Source organism: Mchenga conophoros, linkage group LG5, assembly GCF_057382185.1.
Source record: "Mchenga conophoros isolate Kocher_MC1m ecotype Shallow Benthic linkage group LG5, M_conophoros_male_GT1.1, whole genome shotgun sequence".
Taxonomy (NCBI): domain Eukaryota; kingdom Metazoa; phylum Chordata; class Actinopteri; order Cichliformes; family Cichlidae; genus Mchenga; species Mchenga conophoros.
This window is the reverse complement of record NC_140530.1, coordinates 40,709,891-40,730,160: the sequence shown is the minus strand read 5'-3', so window position 1 is coordinate 40,730,160 and position 20,270 is coordinate 40,709,891. Positions and strand designations below refer to the sequence as shown.

The 20,270-nt window shown below is 44.2% G+C and overlaps 1 protein-coding gene across 5 annotated transcripts in view; it reads right to left on the bottom strand.

Annotated features, from left to right (window-relative positions):
• Positions 1 to 405: 405 nt before the first annotated feature.
• Positions 406 to 20,270, bottom strand: part of pltp (phospholipid transfer protein) — a 46,794-nt gene continuing 26,929 nt past the window's right edge. For 3 of the 5 annotated variants that reach the window (XM_085275396.1, XM_085275398.1, XM_085275397.1), the window contains exons 12-14: positions 5,277 to 5,319; positions 4,837 to 4,943; positions 2,808 to 4,574 (exon numbers count right to left, since the gene is read on the bottom strand). In XM_085275396.1, the coding sequence (XP_085131522.1) occupies positions 4,361 to 4,574; positions 4,837 to 4,943; positions 5,277 to 5,319 (364 nt within the window). In that variant the 3' untranslated portion in view covers positions 2,808 to 4,360. The other 2 variants (XM_085275399.1, XM_085275400.1) reach the window with 1 other exon arrangement.

Sequence of the window (20,270 nt, the reverse complement as noted above, 5' to 3'; positions counted from 1 at the left end):
CTTGATGGACCCAGGTACGGCGAGGACGTCCTTTACGCCGCTGCTCTGCTCTCCACAGTAAATAGAAAAGGGAGACTCTCTATTCAAACACTAGATCAACAGCTGCCATCTTGCAAACATACCATCTGGCACTACTTCCTCCAACATTTCCACAAGTAATTCGCGTTGGACAAACGTTGAGGTGCGAATGTGCACGCGTCAAGCTGGCACGTTTTGGTCGTGTCTGTCGCGTTCGGTGTGAACACACCGTAATGACAGAATGGCAGCTGTTTTTTATGAGCGGAAGTTTTAATTCAGTTCAATTCAATTTTATTTATACTGCTCCAAATCAAAACAAGTCACCTAGAGGCACTTTATATTGTAAGGTAGACCCTAAAATAATCAAAAATAAACTGCTGACAGGTGTCAGGTTTAGCTTTCAGTTTATTTTGAACAGGTCCATAATCTTTAATGTTCAGGTAAGTACAGGTGAGACAGGTTTGCCAGCAACAGCACAGATGAAAGATAAAATCTCCTGAGTGGTTTCCAGTATTATCATGTAGTTTTAACCTGTTTACACTTCCTAATGAGACAAAAAGCGAAAGATTCATCAGGTCAAAGACATCTAAGTACATCAGACAGCGAAGCATTTTCTCCCCAATCGGCTTGACAGTGATGAATCGTGTTTCATGTGTAAACTGAGCCAATGAGGAGGCTTCCAGCTACCTGACATTCAGGTGTAAATAGAAACAACATGAATCAACATGAAGTGAGAGGTTTTAGAGAGAACATGAAATATAAATTGATGTTCTCGGGCAGAACGTCAGTTCTTTAGAATAAACTAACAAAAGGTTAAAGATATAAACCTTGACAGTTACCACGTGATCACTTTTCTGCCCACTGGAACAACACCCTCAGAGGAGGGGCAACTTTCGAGTTGTTCTGACACAGTGTTGTCATGGATACAAGTGTTTCCCTTCATGTTTAATTCAGTCCTTCGTATTTATATTGTATGACCTTCACAGCGTCAGCGTGCATGTGACCTATGGTGAACAACACTGTCTGAACTATAATTACCTGTAATCTTGAAGATAATCTACGAATAATACATTAAACTGTGCGAAGGAGTAATAGTGTCTGTAACTGTAACCTTGTTAGTTTGGACTCATTGCAAGGTGTAAGGCTCACTGTGCTGCTGTCAGTTCTTTTCTGATCTGTTCATCATATACTCATCCTTTTAATGATGTGTTGTATATATTCACATTAATTGTAGATCTATGTAAACCCTGCGTATGAACATTTAGGCAGTGCTGGTGGTGGCGGTGGAGTTGGCAGTCTGTTGCTCCATCTCTGAGCTTCCTACCACCATTTCTCTCAGCCCTTTGCTGAAGTGAAGATTTGCTCCGATCACGATGAAACCCTGCAGAGATGGAACAGCTCCTGTCAGCCAGGGGGCAGCACTGAGTTTATTTCTGCATAAATCTGACTTTAAAAAAAAGAAAGCCTAAAACAAATAAAATGATAATACAAGACTTTATTATAAAAAAAATGTGTGACGCCCACAAGTGTATGGTCACAATTGTAATTTTTTTGTAAATTGTTTTTTTTGATGGTGGTATTTAGGGATGGGTATCGTTTAGGTTTTATCCGATACCGGTGCCAAATCGGTACTTTTGAAACGGTGCCGGTGCTCAAACGGTGCTCAAACCGGTGCTTAAAGAATGGAGAACACAAAATTGGTCCAAAAACCTCTCATGTTCAGCTGGTTTTTTGTAAAAAGATAACAATGTTAGCCTTTTCTGCAGCTATGGGGCATATATGGTATCACTCTTGGCTGGAAGCAGTGCTTAAACAATGGAAAAAACACAAACTTTGTCTAAAAACCTCTCATGTTTAGCTGTTTTCCACTTTTTCTTTGGTCATTTTAGCCTTTTTGGCCAGGGTGAAGGGAGCATCTGCCATCAAACAAGAAGACAGACGCATGTAGCTATGATGATGTTTGCTAGTTCACTTTACATGCATGCATACAACAAGTGCACTCATGGGTCAAAATGTTCACCAGTACTGAATATCCATTGACATGGGAACAGTAAAATAATTCTATTTAACCTCAGACACACACAGCTAGATGCTCTTCGGGGTCAGTCGGCTCACTGAAATGATTTATCTGCCACCTCGGTTGTGGTCCCAACTCGAGAACAAGAGCTCAAACTGCCCGACTGACATCCTGAAATATGACCGAAAACTCCTGGATCAATCCAGGACATTCTGTTGCCTATTCCGAGGAATCGGATGACCCAGATTCTCTGTTTCTTCCTTTTGTTTCTTAGCAACATCAGGATCATCATCACTTCACGTGTACTCTGTGTTTGTCAGTGCATTTTTGAGGACAAATTTTCCATAAAAGCACTTTCGATGTGCATCTATTTACACAACAGGTTTGCATTCAAAATATTTGAAAATTTATTCAATTTTTTTTGTAATCCACTCAATGTGTTACAACTAATCAAAATCAATTTTATGTTTTATTTTCATAAATATGAAAAAAGTCTAAAACTCCTCAAATAGTCGAGGGGTAAAATCACACTCACGTTATGATATTCAACCACCTCCTCAATGAAATCCACCCCATCAGCCAGCGGGATCCGAACGCCTCTCTTTGTCCAGTCTAAGAGAGCACACACAAACAGAGCGACACTGTCACGGTGTGTTCAGGGTCTGTGAGTTTTTTGATTGATGAATTAGGTTCTTACTGTTGATCAGTGGAACTACAGACATCTGCAGCATCGTCTTTAGAGGAGCCTGCAGAGGAATCAACTGCAGACACACAGAGAGGTTTTAGGGTGTATACGCTTCATGTTTTGGTCAGAACGTGTAAAAATCAGGGAGAAAGTGTTTGTTCTGTAGTTTTGTGTCTTGTGGAGATCAGAGAAATATTTTTACTGCTATTGTTCATGGTCATCATCATTATCATTGCATTAATAACATAATCTACAGCATTGATATTGCATTCAGATGTTTAAATATATTGGCACCCAATCAGCCTTTATTACAGGAGCAGTTATAACCCCTTTAAACTGTTGAGTTAAATCTATAATCTTAAATGCTTTTGAATGCTTTTCATAATCTTAAATGTTTATATGCAGATTATATTGCATTATAAAAGAAAGGCCTAACTCTGAGTACACTCTGTGCCAAAGTAGACAGGAAGCGCAGGCTTTTGCAGAGCGTGCTTGTGAAAGTGAAACTAAAGCAGAGTCTAAGTGTAAGTTACTTTGAAGAGCAGTTTGGATGGGGCTATTTGAATAACCAGGTTATTCATTGTTATCTTTTATTCTTTTATATTCTTTTATTAAGTTTTAAGTAGTATCATTTGATTAAAACATTTATTCGATATATTACACATATAGTTTCAGTTGTGTACGTGCTGGCCTTCTGTCTGGTGGAAAGGTTACAAGGTTTAGCTGGTGAGGTGAAACTGAGTGCATTTCAGGTTGACACAAACACACACACACCCACACACACACAGTAGATGGACTCATTTATAGGTGAAAGTTCTCCACCATTTGACCTTAGAACTGAAGAAGCTTCTCGGATGAGAAGTGAAACGTCTTCAAGCAACTTAAAGAAGTCCAGACGCTTTTCTTTGCAAGCTCCTTTGACTACGATGACCTGGATGACTGAGAACCTTCACAGACATAGGTGAAAGTTTAATTATATTTTGCTTGTGACCAGGGTTTTAATAGTTTTGCAATTTTCATTAGTTTTTATTTTAATTCAGTTTTGATTTCAGATTTTCAATTTTATCTCAGTTTTAATTAGTTTTTACCAATTGTTTGCTAGTTTAGTTTAGTTTTTATTTTTTTGAAAATCCTTAGTTTCAGTTTAGTTTTGATTAGTTTCAGTTATAGTTTTAGTTGTGTTTGCAATAATTAAGTGTAACAAAATCCCAGTTTCATCATGTCAGTCATGCTCTTCTGCTCATCCTTGGGTATGTTGCTATTCCAGCTACCTGCACCCTGGACAGGTCGCCTGTCTGTCGCAGAGCTAACACGCAGAGACAGACAACTCACATTCCCACCTATGGGTTCTTTAAATAAATAAAGGCAGATGAACAACCACTGATACCAGGCAACTAAATGTATATCTTGGCCCCAATGAGACTATTAACTCTTGCAGCACCGGGTGTTCATAATTTTGGTTCAAGTGAATTGATAAACTTTTTGAAGGCAATTGACTCACACAGTTATGTAGATATCCTCGTCCTGTTGTCTCGGGATGCATCACGCTGCCTTGCCTGGGTTAGCTTCTGTTTCTGGGATGAGGGTTGAGTGTGCTCCCTTCTCAAGGTAAGCTAGGTTAGCCTTCTTGTGTGAGCTTTTCAAGTGCACTTTAAGGTTTGTGGGATTTTTTTCCCTTTAGAAATGTCCCTCATAATTTGTCTCTTTCCACTACAAGACACTTGCTTTATCCAAAACACAGTCATATTCAAAGTAATCCCAAATTGGACTCTGGCGCTTTCTCCCGACTTTTCCTGACATGATTCTGGCGTGGACGGAGCAGCAACACAGACGACTCGACTAATGTGCTGCCACCTGCTGGCATAATGAGACACAGCAAGAAAAAAATCTGGAAACTAAACTTCATTTTCACCCTCAACTATTGTAGGACACGCACACATCAATGAAACTAAACACATTTTTGCTATAAATTCAGTTAATTTTAGTTAGTTTTGTGAACACTCATTACAGTTTTAGTTAGTTTTCCTTTTTTTGTTTTTATTTTTATTTCCGTTAACGAAAATGTTTTTCACTTCTAGTTTTCGTTATTTCGTTAGTTTTCGTTAACGATAATAACCTTGCTTGTGACTGCAAAATTGTGCCTGCATGAGTGACAGTTTCTTGCAGAATGTGTGCCTGATGTTCCAGACCAAAAGCGAGCGTCCGGCAGCGACAGGAAGACACCTGGCATGGAGAAGAGGCGATGTTGTTTTTTCAAACTGTGTTAAAAGTCATTGTGGTTTTGAAACTTATGCATGTGATGACGCATGAGGGGGCGTTATAAATTTCCCTGATGATATAAAACAACTGATTGTGTATTGTTCGAGAGAGATCGATGCTGCGTACAGTGTTCATCTCTCCACGCGTGTGTTCATTAAAATCATCGTTTGACTTAACCCGGCCGGACCAGTGTTGTTATTTTGGATTTCCTCCTATATCCCTCCTCAATATTTGAACCCTTAACAGTCTCCTTGCTGTCTCATTGAACCAATTACTGTAAGATGAAAACAAACTTACCGCCAGAGACTCGAGAGCTGACTGGTTGGAGAAGATCTTAAACCTGAAAGGTGAAAAAAAAAGTCGATAAATAATCAATAATCAAGTTGTGCTATAAAATGGTGGATCATTACGAAGCCAGTTTTAACCAACATGGCGATGGTGTTGGTGATGAGTTCGTTCTGTTGGAGAACCGGTGTGAGAGCATAATGTGGTGGGTTAGAGTTTTTCATTCCTGTAGAAGGTGAGCGATGACAGGTGTAGTCCGTGGTGTCAGGGGTGTGTGTGGATGAGAGGAAGAGAGGACCCAAACGCAGGAATAGCAGGTAGGTGAAGATTGGTGATTTATTGTAGACAATGGAGAAATGAACAGACCATGAGATGGCTGACTGCCTGGACGACTGAAAGACTGGCTGAATGGCTGACTGAGCATAGGGCACACACAGGAACGACAACATCAATGACAAGACAATGACCAGATTGAAACTGAGGGCTTAAATACACCGGCTGAATAGTGACTGATTGGAGACTGGTGAGTGAACAGCTGAACACAGAGTCCAGAATGAATCAGTCCTGGTGGGTGGCCATGTGGCCAGGGGTGGCATTGGAGTCGATCTTGTGGGCGGCCACGTGGCCAGCAGTGACGCTGGAGTCGATCTGGCGGAAGGCGGCGGTGGCCACTCAGCAAGTCCAGAGGCTGGCTGCGAGGAAGACAGCGGTGGCCACTCCGCAGGTGTGGAGGCTGGCCGCGAAGAAGACGGCGGCCTGGTGGCCGGTAATGGCGAGGAAGGTCAGTCAGCGGCCTGGAAGGTGGCCACCGATGCCAAACCCAATGTGGACAAGGCGGTGGCAATCGCTTGATCAGGCGGTGTGGAAACCTCTGGCTGAGGAGAGAGAGAGAGCTCACAGCTGGCTCTGGGTGCTGTGACTGCAGATTGGGGAACAGAGCTAAAAACGGACTGGGAGACTGACTTGGAAGCTGAACAGCAGGAGACTGGACTGCAGACTGGAGGACAGGAGACTGAGCTACAGGTGACTGAACTGAGGATGGGGACAGTGCTGCAGCCTGAGACAATAAACCGGGAACATGAGATGGAAACAGATCTGCTAATTTACTAAGGGAGTGAGCTAGGGCCTGAAAACCTGGATGAGGATGTGGATGAGGTGGTGAACAGGCAGGTCAACATGCTAGCTCTTCCAATCCATCCTCCAGAGCGCGAGGGCAATGCCTGGAGAGCCTCAGCTGAATCTCAAGGGACGTCAGGTTAGATCCTGGTCTCCGAGGGCTGCCCAGAGCCAGGCGAAACCCCTCGAAGATGTGCTGTCTTTCAATTCAATTCAATTTTATTTATATAGCACCAAATCACAACAAAAGTCGCCTCAAGGTGCTTCATAGGTACAGAGAAAAACCCAACAATCATATGACCCCCTATGAGCAAGCACTTCGGCGACAGTGGGAAGGAAAAACTCCCTTTTAACAGGAAGAAACCTCCAGCAGAACCAGGCTCAGGGAGGGGCGGGGCCATCTGCTGCAACCGATTGGGGTGAGAGAAGGAAAACAGGATAAAGACATGCTGTGGAAGAGAGACAGAGATTAATAACAGATATGATTCAGTGCAGAGAGGTCTGTTAATACATAGTGAGTGAGAAAGGTGACTGGAAAGGAAAAATCCCCCAGCAGCCTACGTCTATTGCAGCATAACTAAGGGAGGATTCAGGGTCACCTGGTCCAGCCCTAACTATATGCTTTAGCAAAAAGGAAGGTTTGAAGCCTAATCTTGAAAGTAGAGATAGTGTCTGTCTCCTGAATCCAAACTGGAAGCTGGTTCCACAGAAGAGGGGCCTGAAAACTGAAGGCTCTGCCTCCCATTCTACTTTTAAATACTCTAGGAACAACAAGTAGGCCTGCAGAGCGAGAGCGAAGTGCTCTAATAGGGTGATATGGTACTACAAGGTCATTAAGATAAGATGGGGCCTGATTATTTAAGACCTTGTATGTGAGGAGCAGGATTTTGAATTCTGGATTTAACAGGAAGCCAAAACAGGAGAAATCTGCTCTCTCTTTCTAGTCCCTGTCTGGACTTTTGCGGCAGCATTTTGGATTAGCTGAAGGCTTTTCAGGGAGTTTTTAGGACTTCCTGATAATAATGAATTACAGTCGTCCAGCCTGGAAGTAATAAATGCATGAACTAGTTTTTCAGCGTCACTCTGAGACAGGATATTTCTAACTTTAGAGATGTTGCACAAATGGAAGAAAGCAGTCTTACATATTTGTTTAATATGTGCGTTGAAGGACATGTCCTGGTCAAACATGACTCCAAGGTTCCTCACAGTGTTACTGGAGGGTGAGGTAATGCCATCCAGAGTAAGAGTCTGCTTAGATACCATATTTCTAAGGTTTTCAGGGCCGAGTACAATAACCTCAGTTTGATCTGAATTAAGAAGCAGAAAGTTAGCGGCCATCCAGGTCTTTATGTCTTTAAGACATTCCTGCAGTTTAACTCATTGGTGTGTGTTATCTGGCTTCATGGACAGATAGAGCTGGGTGTCATCTGCATAGCAGTGAAAATGTATGCTATGTCTTCTAATGATGCTGCCTAAGGGAAGCATGTATAATGTAAACAGAATTGGTCCTAGCACTGAACCCTGTGGAACTCCATAATTAACCTCAGTGTGTGAAGAGGACTCTCCATTTACATGAACAAACTGGAGTCTATTAGATAGATATGATACAAACCACTGCAGCGCAGTCCCTGTAATACCTACAGCATGTTCTAATCGCTCTAATAGGATATTATGGTCAACAGTATTGAATGCTGCACTGAGGTCTAGCAGGACAAGCACAGAGATGAGTCCACTGTCAGAGGCCATAAGAAGATCATTTGTAACCTTCACTAAAGCTGTTTCTGTGCTGTGATGAGCTCTGAAACCTGACTGAAACTCTTCAAATAAGCCTCTGCAGATGATCTGTTAGCTGTTTGACAACTACTCTTTCAAGGATTTTTGATATAAAGGAAGGTTGGAGATTGGCCTATAATTAGCTAAGACTGCTGGGTCTAGAGATGCTTTTTGAGTAAAGGTTTAACTACAGCCAGCTTGAAGGCCTGTGGTACATAGCCGATTATTAGAGATAGGTTGATCATATTTAAGATCGAAGCATTAATTAATGGCAGGACTTCTTTGAGCAGTTTTGTAGGAATGGGGTCTAAAAGACACGTTGATGGTTTGGAGGAAGTAATTATTGAAGTTAACTCAGAAAGATCAATTAGAGAAAAGGAGTCTAATTTAACATCAATGGTACTAAGAGTAGCTGTAGATAATATTACATCTGTGGGATGATTATTGGTCATTTTTTCTCTAATGATTAAAATTTTATTTGTGAAGAAGTTCATGAAGTCATTACTGGTTAACGTTAAAGGGATGGTTGGCTCAACAGAGCTCTGACTGTTTGTCAGCCTGGCTACAGAGCTGAAGAGAAACCTGGGGTTGTTCTTATTTTCTTCAATCAGTGATGAATAGTAAGATGTTCTGGCTTTGCGGAGGGCTTTCTTATAAAGCAGCAAACTATTTCTCCAGGCTAAATGATGATCCTCTAAATTTGTGACACGCCATTTCCTCTCCAGCTTACGAGTCATCTGCTTTAGGCTACGTGTTTGAGAATTATACCACGGAGTCAGGTACTTCTGATTAGAGACCTTAGTTTTCACAGGAACTACAGTATCCAGAGTCGTACGTAGTGAGGAGGTAAAATAATTAACAATTATTAATAACAGTTTCCTCTGGAACTTCTCCACCCAAAGGGAAAGCACTGCCTCCTGCTACTTGAAAAGGTCAGAGTCCGCTGGGTCACAAACATGTCTTCGTGGCACAGGTCTTGTCATTCTGTCAGGGGTGTGTGTAGGACTCGCAGGTAGGTGGAGACTGGTGAGTGAACAGCTGAAGATAATTGAACTAACACACAGGGAAAGGCTGGCACAAAGAACAGGGAGTGAAAACAGAGAATAAACCGGACATGAGACAAACTGAAAACTCTGAGTCAACGACCCAGGAACCCTGTCACGTGGGCAGTGGACGTCATCAATGAAATGCTTGTAGAAGCCACTCCCACACCATATCACATCAGACAGAACTCATCGCCATGGTAACCCAGAAATGGAAAGAGTACGCCGTCTCAAACTCAGGAGAGTCTACTCCAAGCACAACATCCCAGTGTACTTCAGACCCAGCCACACACTCAGACACAAACTTCACAACGTGGTGTAGCTGTGCAGTGTACCAAAGAGTGCTCAGACCTCTACACTGGAGACACCAAATAACCACCTCATAAATACATGGCACAAGATACAAGAGCCACCTCGGGACAAGACTCGGCTGTTCATCTGCAACTAAAGTTCAAAGGTCACTCTTTAGAGGATGACAAAGCTCATATGGATCTGAACTGCTCACATCACATGGACGTCATCATAAAAGCAGCGAGCACTTCCTTCTGCGCCGGCTGAAGAGGTTTGGAGGTTTGTACTCTGGACCCCACAATACTTACCAGCTTCTATCAATGCACCATTAAGAGTATTCTGTCTGGCTGCATCACAACCTGGTACGGCAGGAATGCTCTGTAAACAAAGATCTATGGAGGAGGTCAGATGATCCCACCATAAAATAATAATAACATTTTATTTACATTTTTTATATAGCACCTTTCTAGACAGAATCACAAAGTGCTGAGATAGCAATGGTGTCACATGAGAATACTTGGAGGATTTTGTCAACAGCGTAGCTGCAGCGTTTTGGAAAACCTGCAGACGATCCAGAGAACCTTTGCTTAGACACATAAAGAGTTACTATAGTCCAAGCGTGAGGAAATAAATGCATGTGTAGCTATCTCCAGTTCAGGGCGAGATAAAATAGGGCAAGGGCGTAGATTTGGCATGGACGGAAGGGACGTGTCCCCACCAATATCCAGCGATTATTGAATTGTCCCCACCAATAATTTGATCTCTTCGAGTAAAGAACAACAAGAAAAAAAACGATCTGTCAGCGTCTCATTCACCCAGCGGAGCAGAAAGAGTTAAATTACGTTCTCTGCTGGAGTCCTACGTCATGTGACAAATATGGCCAATGTGATTGGCTGAGCCTTTCAGGGAACTGTTTAGTTTTAGCAGCGGCAAGCCTGCGCTGCGAGGAGGAGAGGAGGACGGCAGCAAAAAGGAAGAACCTGGATATAAGAAAGTGTTTTTCAAAGAAACCTGTAAGTCACTTAAACTCAAGTTCACTCATATAATGTGTCCGTCACAATAACGTTATAGGCTATGCTAGGACATACATGCCAACACTCCCGATTTTTCCGGGGAATCCCGAATTTCAGTGCCCCTCCCGAAAATCTCCCGGGGCGACCATTCTCCCCAATTTCTCCTGATTTTCCACCCGGACAACAAAACTGAAAACCATATCCCAGACTGGCCCAGCCAATTCCAGTTTCCAACAATGGCTACTAGTACTGCAGCTACTTAGTTTTAATATTACTCTTGTTTCTCTTTCTGGGTCGCAAAATAAACTTTTAACACATTTTCAGGCGAGAATGTAGCTGTGTGTCAAATAACTTAAACATGTTATTGTTTGGCCTTTTTCAGTGCTTTAGTTGTGTTTTATTTGTTGGTGAGTAAATCGTTTTGACTGAGATTAAAGTTATTAGATTAAATAAAACTTTATCCCTCGGGAGGATTCCTCCGGGTTTTCACACAGCTGTGTGAAAAAGCCAGCCGGCAGAAGAGTCTGGATAAACCCTCCTCAGGCAGGCCGGTCTCAAAGAGCCGGGCCCAGCGTATCCAAACAGGGACGTGGAAAACAAGTCCCCCTCCATGGAGCTTCTCTGAGCTCAGGAGACAAGGCACGCTCGGCGTCGCTTACCAGCCGAACCCCACCGCCAGTAAAGCCTGAGCTTTACCTGAATACCTCCTCTTCTCCTTCTCCGTGGCGAAAACGCCCAACGAAGATCCAGCTGATGGAGGAGGGTGGAAAATGCCGAAAGGAGGACGAAGAGACATCGTGAGGCATCATAGAGGATCGGATGGATAGTGTAACCACGGTAACTTCTGACCCCACTTCCGCCAGTCCCTTTATTGTGGCGGGAATGAATCCTGTATAAGTTCCGGGTCAATCAGCTGCATGTCCCTGCTCCTCTGGCTGCTGTTGTCCCTGTGGTTGGTGTACTTGTCAGATATCGACAAATTTTGCACTACAGGCCAGTTGACAGCGTGCAATAACCCGGCCGATTCATTCATCTTTACACTACCTCACACTCGACTCAACGGTCAGGTTTTTTTTGTTCTCCCACGATCTGCCCTGATCAGCGCGAGATGGCGAGCCACCCGACCACCGCTACGTTGCGGTAGGAATTGTGAACCTATGGACTGAATCACAAATTGTTGACAATGACCTATCACAGGTCCATGGAACTAAACTAAATCACATACTGGACTACACCTCATCCCACCTCCTTTTGGAACCTACTAAGCTGTTTTGTATTGTCAACATTATTTTTGTTTGTGATATATATGCATATGTTTTTATTTCTTTTGTACATCCGTCTATACACTTCTCATAACAAACATAATATATATATATTTGAGCTCTACTTTCGTTTCCTGTGTTTTATTCACACCCTCAGGCTCCATAGTCGAATCTTAATCTGATAGCTCATTGTCTATGAGGCTGCAGTCAGGCGCCCTGGTCCTTTAACCGCGTTACAAGTGGCGAACCAGCCAGGAGCCTTTGTGTGTGAATATTTTGGGGTCTTACGTACAGTTTCCTTTACTTATTTACATCGCTTTTGCTGAACATAAAATCAAAAATGGATTCAGTTGCACTTTCTGGCATAAATATATCACAGTCTGTGATGATCTCCGGTGTGTCTAACACAAAATCTGATAATGAAATTCTTGACTACTTGCGTACTTATGGGAATCTTAGCCGTCATTTTTACGTAAATGATCCCGCAAGTACTTTCTTCAAAAACCTGATCGCTGAGTTTGTAGATACCACTGCTTTTACAACTCTAGAGCCGTTTCTGCCATACACCCACTGTTCTAAAAGTGTTGCCGACCTTGTTTTCCGCGTCACAGCTTTGGCCTGTGAGTACGCCGCCACGGAGGACAGCAGCAGTCCCCCTCCCAATTACCTCAAAGAGCTCAAGCATATTGCTGATCGCAGCGGGCACCGGTTTGAAGATGTCTTGAAGACAGTAATGAGGCAGATTGGTCAACATTTGCATGAAGCAGGAGCAGGTGATGATGGAAAAGTTGAATACGATGAGGAAAATGGAGTAGATGAGGACATTGGTGTAGAGGAAGAAGAAAGGGAACTGGAGCGGCAGCAATTGTCTTCACCTCCTGCCAGACAGGTTTCCACTGACCAGCAGGGGGCACGACCTCGTCAAAGCCAGACTGGACCAACTCCAAGAGTATCACTCACAGCCCCTGATCTCAACCCACCACAAATACAAAGGGTTGTTGTTGAGCATGTGGTCCGAAACCCAGACATAAGCACCACAACTTCACTACGTCTCCGTGCTTTTTCAGGAAGGATTCCTAAGCCAAGTAGTGAAGCAGATTTTGAATCATGGCGTTCCCAAATTGATCTATTGCTTGCCGACCCCAGTGTGTCAGCTCTATACGTCGCCAGGCGTATTATAGAGAGCCTGTTGTCACCTGCTGCTGATTTGGTTAAAGGTCTAAGTCCCAACACATTGCCTTCAGTCATACTAAGTGTACTTGACTCCGCTTTTGGAACAGTTCAAGATGGTGAAGAATTGCATGCTCAATACTTAAATATTCTTCAAAATCCAGGTGAACGACCATCCGCTTACCTCCAAAGATTGCAGCTAACCCTCAGCACTGTTGTAAAGCAAGGAGGACTTGCAGCTGCTGACATGAATAAGCATCTGCTGAAGCAGTTTTGTCGTGGGTGTTGGGATAACACTATACTAACCAAACTACAGTTAGAACAGCAAAAGGACAACCCACCACCTTTCTCTGACTTGTTGTTGTCGTTACGGACAGAAGAAGACAGACAAATTGCTAAGGAGTCACTTATGAAGAAATACATCGGTTCATCAAAACAAAAAGCTAACATCCAATCCCAAAGTACTTGTTCTTGTGGGCACTCTACAGCCAATGAAGAGCTAAAAGAAATGAAAAAACAACTCCAAACCCTCCAACAGCAAATGTCCCAACTTTTGTCCCAAAAACGTCCAACCGAGTCAAAGTTTAAGCCACGACAAACCAAATCCAGTCATTCTTCACCTCAGTCAAATACCAGACCCAAGCCATGGTACTGTTTTAACTGTGGAGAAGATGGCCATGTTTCTTCCACCTGCAACAACAGAGCAAACTCCAGTCTTGTTGAACAGAAAAAGAGCCAATTAAGAAAAAAACAGCAAGAGTGGGACGCTAGAAATACTTCATCTTTAAACTAGAAGGAGTTTCTGTGGTGGGACACACAGGAGCTGCGTGCACGAACAGTCCCAGAAACCACAACAAATTTCCATTGTTGCCAAAAGGGCTTGTGGGGACCAAAAGCACAGGCCAAATTCAAATCAAAGGCAACCATTTCAACTGTCTTCTTGATTCTGGCTCTCAGGTTACTACGATTCCTTTTTCCTTCTATAATACTTACCTTTCAGACCATCCAATCAAACCACTGGATGATCTGTTGGAAGTAGAAGGAGAAAATGGACAAGCCGTACCTTACCTGGGATACATTGAGATTAACATGACGTTCCCAGCTAATTTTCTTGGTTCATCCATTAATGTTGATACACTTGCGCTTGTCGTGCCTGACGTCCAGCAATCACCCCCAATGATACTTGTTGGTACCAACACTCTTGACGTTGCGTACAGCAAACACTGTGATACCCTCTCTGAGCAGTCATTCCTGCCATCTGGTTCCGGTTACATTGCAGTTTATAAAATCCTCCAGTGTCGCCACATCCAGAATTCAAATGACCAGTATGCTCCTGTAATCTTAAAGTCAGACCAACCGCATACGATTACTCCCGGCCAAACCACTGTCCTTGAGGGATGCCTGGTCACAAGGCTATTCCAAGGTGAGAAAGCAGTTATTCTGGAACAACCCACCTCCAGTTCTCTGCCTGGTGGACTCCTAGTAAAAACCTGCCTTGTGGACTTACCTAAACGTCGGCCATGTTCTCTGCCGGTTGTAGTGAGTAATGAGTCCGACCATGAAATCCACATTCCAGCTCGAGCTATTATTGCAGAAATCAGCGCCTTCCAAGAGGTCATTTCCAAAGAGCAACCCACCCAGTATTCAGACCAGTCTATAGAGTCGTTACCTCCATCTCAACCACCATACAACTTTGGAGATTCCCCCTTAACTCCAGACTGGAAAGAACGCATTGTTCAAAAACTCAACACTATTCCTGAAGTATTTGCCAAACACGATCTGGATTTCGGCAGGACCAACAAAGTTAAACACCAAATCAAATTGTCCGATCCAACTCCTTTCAAGCAAAGACCACGACCAATTCACCCTCAAGATCTTGATGCTGTCAGGAAGCACCTGCAGGAACTTCTTGACTCTGGCGTTATCAGAGAATCTGACTCACCATTTGCCTCTCCAATTGTGGTTGCACGCAAAAAGAACGGCAGTATACGTCTTTGTATTGACTACCGCAAACTCAATCTGCAAACAATCAAAGATGCTTATGCTCTGCCTAAACTGGAAGACACCTTCTCCGCACTTGCAGGATCAAAGTGGTTCACGGTGCTAGACCTCAAGTCGGGTTACTACCAAATCGAAATGGAGGAGAAGGATAAGGCAAAGACTGCCTTTGTCTGCCCAGTAGGATTTTGGGAATTTAATCGGATGCCACAAGGGATTACCAACGCACCAAGCACTTTCCAACGGCTGATGGAAAAATGCATGGGAGAATTAAATCTAAAAGAAGTCTTGGTTTTCATTGACGATCTCATTGTCTTTGCACCAACTCTTGAGGAACATGAAGCTCGCCTGATGAAAGTTCTCACCAGACTCAAAGATTTTGGCTTGAAGCTTTCACTTGAGAAATGCATGTTCTTCCAGACATCGGTGAAGTATCTGGGCCATGTAGTGTCCCAGGCTGGTGTTGAAACTGATCTGGACAAGATTTCCACACTCACTTCTTGGCCAGTGCCAAAAAACTTGAAGGAATTAAGATCTTTCCTTGGTTTTGCTGGGTACTACAGACGTTTTGTCCAGGGATATTCGGCCATTGTCAAGCCGTTACATGAACTCACTGCTGGTTATCCACCTTCTCAGAGGAAACTGAGACGAACTGTAAAGCCAGAGAATTACCTCAACCCCAAAGAGCCATTTGGAGGACGATGGACGCAAATGTGTCAACAAGCTTTTGAGTCCATTATTGACAAACTCACTTCTGCCCCAGTTCTGGCATTTGCTGATCCCCAGAAACCATACACACTCCACACTGATGCCAGTGCCACAGGTCTTGGTGCGGTGCTGTATCAAGAGCAGGATGGAAAAAACAGAGCTGTAGCATATGCCAGCAGAGGTCTTTCCCGGAGTGAGTCAAAGTATCCCGCCCACAAATTGGAGTTTCTTGCTTTGAAGTGGGCGGTGACTGAAAAATTCCACGACTACCTTTATGGTGCTCAGTTTACAGTTGTGACAGACAGCAACCCATTAACATACCTCTTATCATCAGCAAAACTTGACGCTACCGGTTACAGATGGCTTTCAGCTTTGTCCACTTTCACCTTCAAATTAATCTACAGAGCAGGAAAGCAGAACTCGGATGCTGATGGTTTGTCTCGCCGACCTCATGGTGAACTGTCTGATGATCCTCTGTCACAGAAAGAACGTGAGCGAATCTGGAGATTTGCATGGCAACATCTCAATGAACCAGATTATGTCTCTATTGACCAGCATACCATCAAAGCAGTTTGTGACCGTCATCTGATGTACAGTTCAAGCACGGATCCTGATCTTGCTCTGGTGTTATCCATGTCTGTCAATGTCGACAGTCTGCCTGACAGTTTCACGGACGACATCCAGTTCACCTCCATGGTACTCCCCCAAATCTCAACAGCTGACCTTGCAGCCAAACAACGCCTTGACCCTGTCATCCGGCATGTCATAGCTCAGGTTGAACGAGGCGAGTCACCACCGCCATTCCTGAGGGAAGAACTTCCCGATCTACCTCTATTACTGCGAGAAGTAAATAAACTGGAGCTCCATAACACCCTTCTCGTCAGGAAGAGACAAGTGGGAAGTGACTTTGCATACCAGCTAGTGCTACCTGAGGAATATCGACCAGTTGTACTTAACCACCTACATGATCAAATGGGTCACATGGGAATTGACAGAACGCTGGACTTGGTCCGTTCCCGGTTTTATTGGCCTAAGATGACAAGTGATGTGGTCAATAAAATAAGACAGTGCGAAAGATGCGTGAGACGCAAATCCCCATCTGAACGAGCCGCACCTCTGGTCAATATCAAAACCTCTCATCCCATGAAACTGGTGTGCATGGATTTTCTCTCTGTGGAACCAGATCGTGGAGTCAAAGACATACTTGTCATAACTGACCATTTCACAAAATATGCCATTGCTGTGCCAACACCAAACCAGAAAGCCAGGACTGTTGCCAAATGTTTATGGGACAACTTTCTTGTGCATTATGGTATCCCAGAACGTTTGCACAGTGACCAAGGCCCTGACTTTGAATCCAGAATCATCCGAGAGCTTTGTGAAATGGCTGGGATCCACAAAATAAGAACCACTCCATACCATCCAAGAGGCAATCCTGTTGAACGGTTTAACCGAACATTACTGGATATGCTAGGAACACTCACAGCTCAACAGAAATCCCATTGGAAAGATTTTGTAAAACCCCTGGTGCATGCATACAATTGCACAAGAAATGATGTTACAGGTTTTTCACCATATGAGCTTATGTTTGGCCGCCAACCTCGCTTACCGGTGGACTTGGCCTTTGGACTACCCCTTGCCAAAGAAGGATCAACATCCCACACACAATATGTGGACAAACTAAAGTCCCACCTAGAAGAAAGTTACAAGCTGGCCATCGAAAACTCAGAAAAGGTGATGACACATAACAAAAACAGATTTGATAAAAATGTCACTGCATCACAGCTGAATGTTGGAGACAGAGTTCTTGTGAGGAACGTGCGGCTAAGAGGCAAACACAAGCTTGCAGATAAATGGGAGTCATCTGTGTACATTGTAGTGAAGAAAGCCGGCACTCTTCCTGTGTATACAGTTCGACCCGAAGGCCAAGACAAGCCCCTGAGAACTTTACATCGAGACCTCCTACTGCCCTGTGGGTATTTACCACCTGAAAAGGAAATGCTTACTAAGCAGAAGAGGAAAATGCCTGTCTTACCCGTGTCTCCTGTACGTGCTGATGATGCTGATAACAATGACGAAGAGGAACTAATCTCATACCTACCTGTTCCCTTCTCTGCTGAACCTGTCACCTTCACAACAACCATCGACTTACCCAATACTCCGCAACCTGTGCCGCTTATCAACCAGCCCGATGTCCCTGTAGTATTGGCTACAGAGGAAGAGAATGCTATCCTCTCAGAGGAACCTGTACCTGCTGAAGAGGAACAAGTTATTGCTAGCGGAACCGTGGAAGCTGGCTTTGAGCCAGTTGATCTTGTCGAAACTTCTCACGATGAAGAAAGTCTGTCTTCTGATTCGGAAGCATCCAGAAGTAACTTGTCACAACACTCACCTACTGAATCAGAGCCTCTCAGTCCTGAGGCAGAACCACCCTTGAGGCATTCAACCCGCACCAGGAATCCTCCTGATCGGCTGCAATACATCAAGCCTGGTAAGCCTCTGTTAAAGAGCGTTCAGACCTTCCTGCATGGGTTAAGTTCTGTCTTCTCCTTCGCTCTTCAAGACGATGAAGAAGAGGAGACGATGCCTTCACACCTCAGCCAACCAGTCATTCGCTGCCAGCCTAGTCCATGTACGAGGACGTCCATGAGATTAGGGGGGGAGAGTGTAACCACGGTAACTTCTGACCCCACTTCCGCCAGTCCCTTTATTGTGGCGGGAATGAATCCTGTATAAGTTCCGGGTCAATCAGCTGCATGTCCCTGCTCCTCTGGCTGCTGTTGTCCCTGTGGTTGGTGTACTTGTCAGATATCGACAAATTTTGCACTACAGGCCAGTTGACAGCGTGCAATAACCCGGCCGATTCATTCATCTTTACACTACCTCACACTCGACTCAACGGTCAGGTTTTTTTTGTTCTCCCGCGATCTGCCCTGATCAGCGCGAGATGGCGAGCCACCCGACCACCGCTACGTTGCGGTAGGAATTGTGAACCTATGGACTGAATCACAAATTGTTGACAATGACCTATCACAGGTCCATGGAACTAAACTAAATCACATACTGGACTACACCTCATCCCACCTCCTTTTGGAACCTACTAAGCTGTTTTGTATTGTCAACATTATTTTTGTTTGTGATATATATGCATATGTTTTTATTTCTTTTGTACATCCGTCTATACACTTCTCATAACAAACATAATATATATATATTTGAGCTCTACTTTCGTTTCCTGTGTTTTATTCACACCCTCAGGCTCCATAGTCGAATCTTATTCTGATAGCTCATTGTCTATGAGGCTGCAGTCAGGCGCCCTGGTCCTTTAACCGCGTTACAATAGCAAAGCCAGACGATCATACACCAAGGCAGCCAATACATCGTTAAAACTAAATGAGAACAGCAGAGCAGAAAAAAATTATACAAAAGTGGAGCGCGACAAACTGCACCCGGCAGCGGCAGAACCAAACACAGGCGCCATCATACCAGAAGTTCTTCAACAGCTTCCAGAACATACTGGAAGTTCTATGCACAGCATAGCACCAGGTCTGAGCTGCCGGTCATCCAGGACCTCTACAGGCCCAGATGATCCTCTCTGCTCCCAGCCCACCCAGCCTAACACTCTTCACAGGACCAGATTCAGGGACAGTTTCTACCCACAGGCCATCAGGCTGCTGGACTGCAAAACAGGTCAGAGAGGTATAACAATCGAAAATGCACAACATGAGGAAAGATGAGGAGAACAAAGAACTCCCTCCAGACTGAGCTCCAACAGGGAGATCCAACAGAAAAAAAACCCTTAGCACATGAATCATCACATCTCACAACATAGCAGACAGACGCTTCGGAGGCGTTTGGAGGGGATGGGGGGGGTGAGTGTAGGTTTGTGTCAGTGTACATGCGTATGTGTGTGTATGTGTGTGTGTTCCTCATTCAGCCGAGAGAAAGTGTCCCTTCTCCCGGTTAAGCAAAGTCAACAATCTTCAGTCGACGCGGGTGACCTTGAACGAGGAGGGAGAAAGTCACAACACAGTCAAAGGAGTTTGCAAAGAAAAGCGTCTGGACTTCTTTAAGTTGCTTGAAGACGTTTCACCTCTCATCCGAGAAGCTTCTTCAGTTCTAAGGTCAAATGGTGGAGAGTCCCAGATATAAACCTAGTGGGAGTTTCCCCCCACAGAGGGACAAAAGGACCCCCTGATGATCCTCTAATCGCCTGAGCCAAGGTGGGAAACTGGGCGTGGGTCCCAATCAGCCAGTTTCGGGTGTGTTCATTGTGAAACCTGGCCCCACCTTATCATGCGAATTCCTGAGGTCAGATGGCCCAGGATGTGAGTGGGCGTTAAGGCGTCTGGGAAGGGATCTCAAAACTGGATTAGGGTTAGGGTTACCCGTCTTCAAGCAACTTAAAGAAGTCCAGACGCTTTTCTTTGCAAGCTCCTTTGACTACGATGACCTGGATGACTGAGAACCTTCACAGACACGTGACAACACAGTCTTGTTATCTGAAGGAGAATTGTTATTCCCCTTAGCTTTTGCCTTGAGCATCCAGCTGGCGCCGGGGGGGGGGGCCGCATGAGATGAAGATGGCAGTTGTTTTGGTTAGTGCGAACAAACTGCATCCAATTTAAGAGT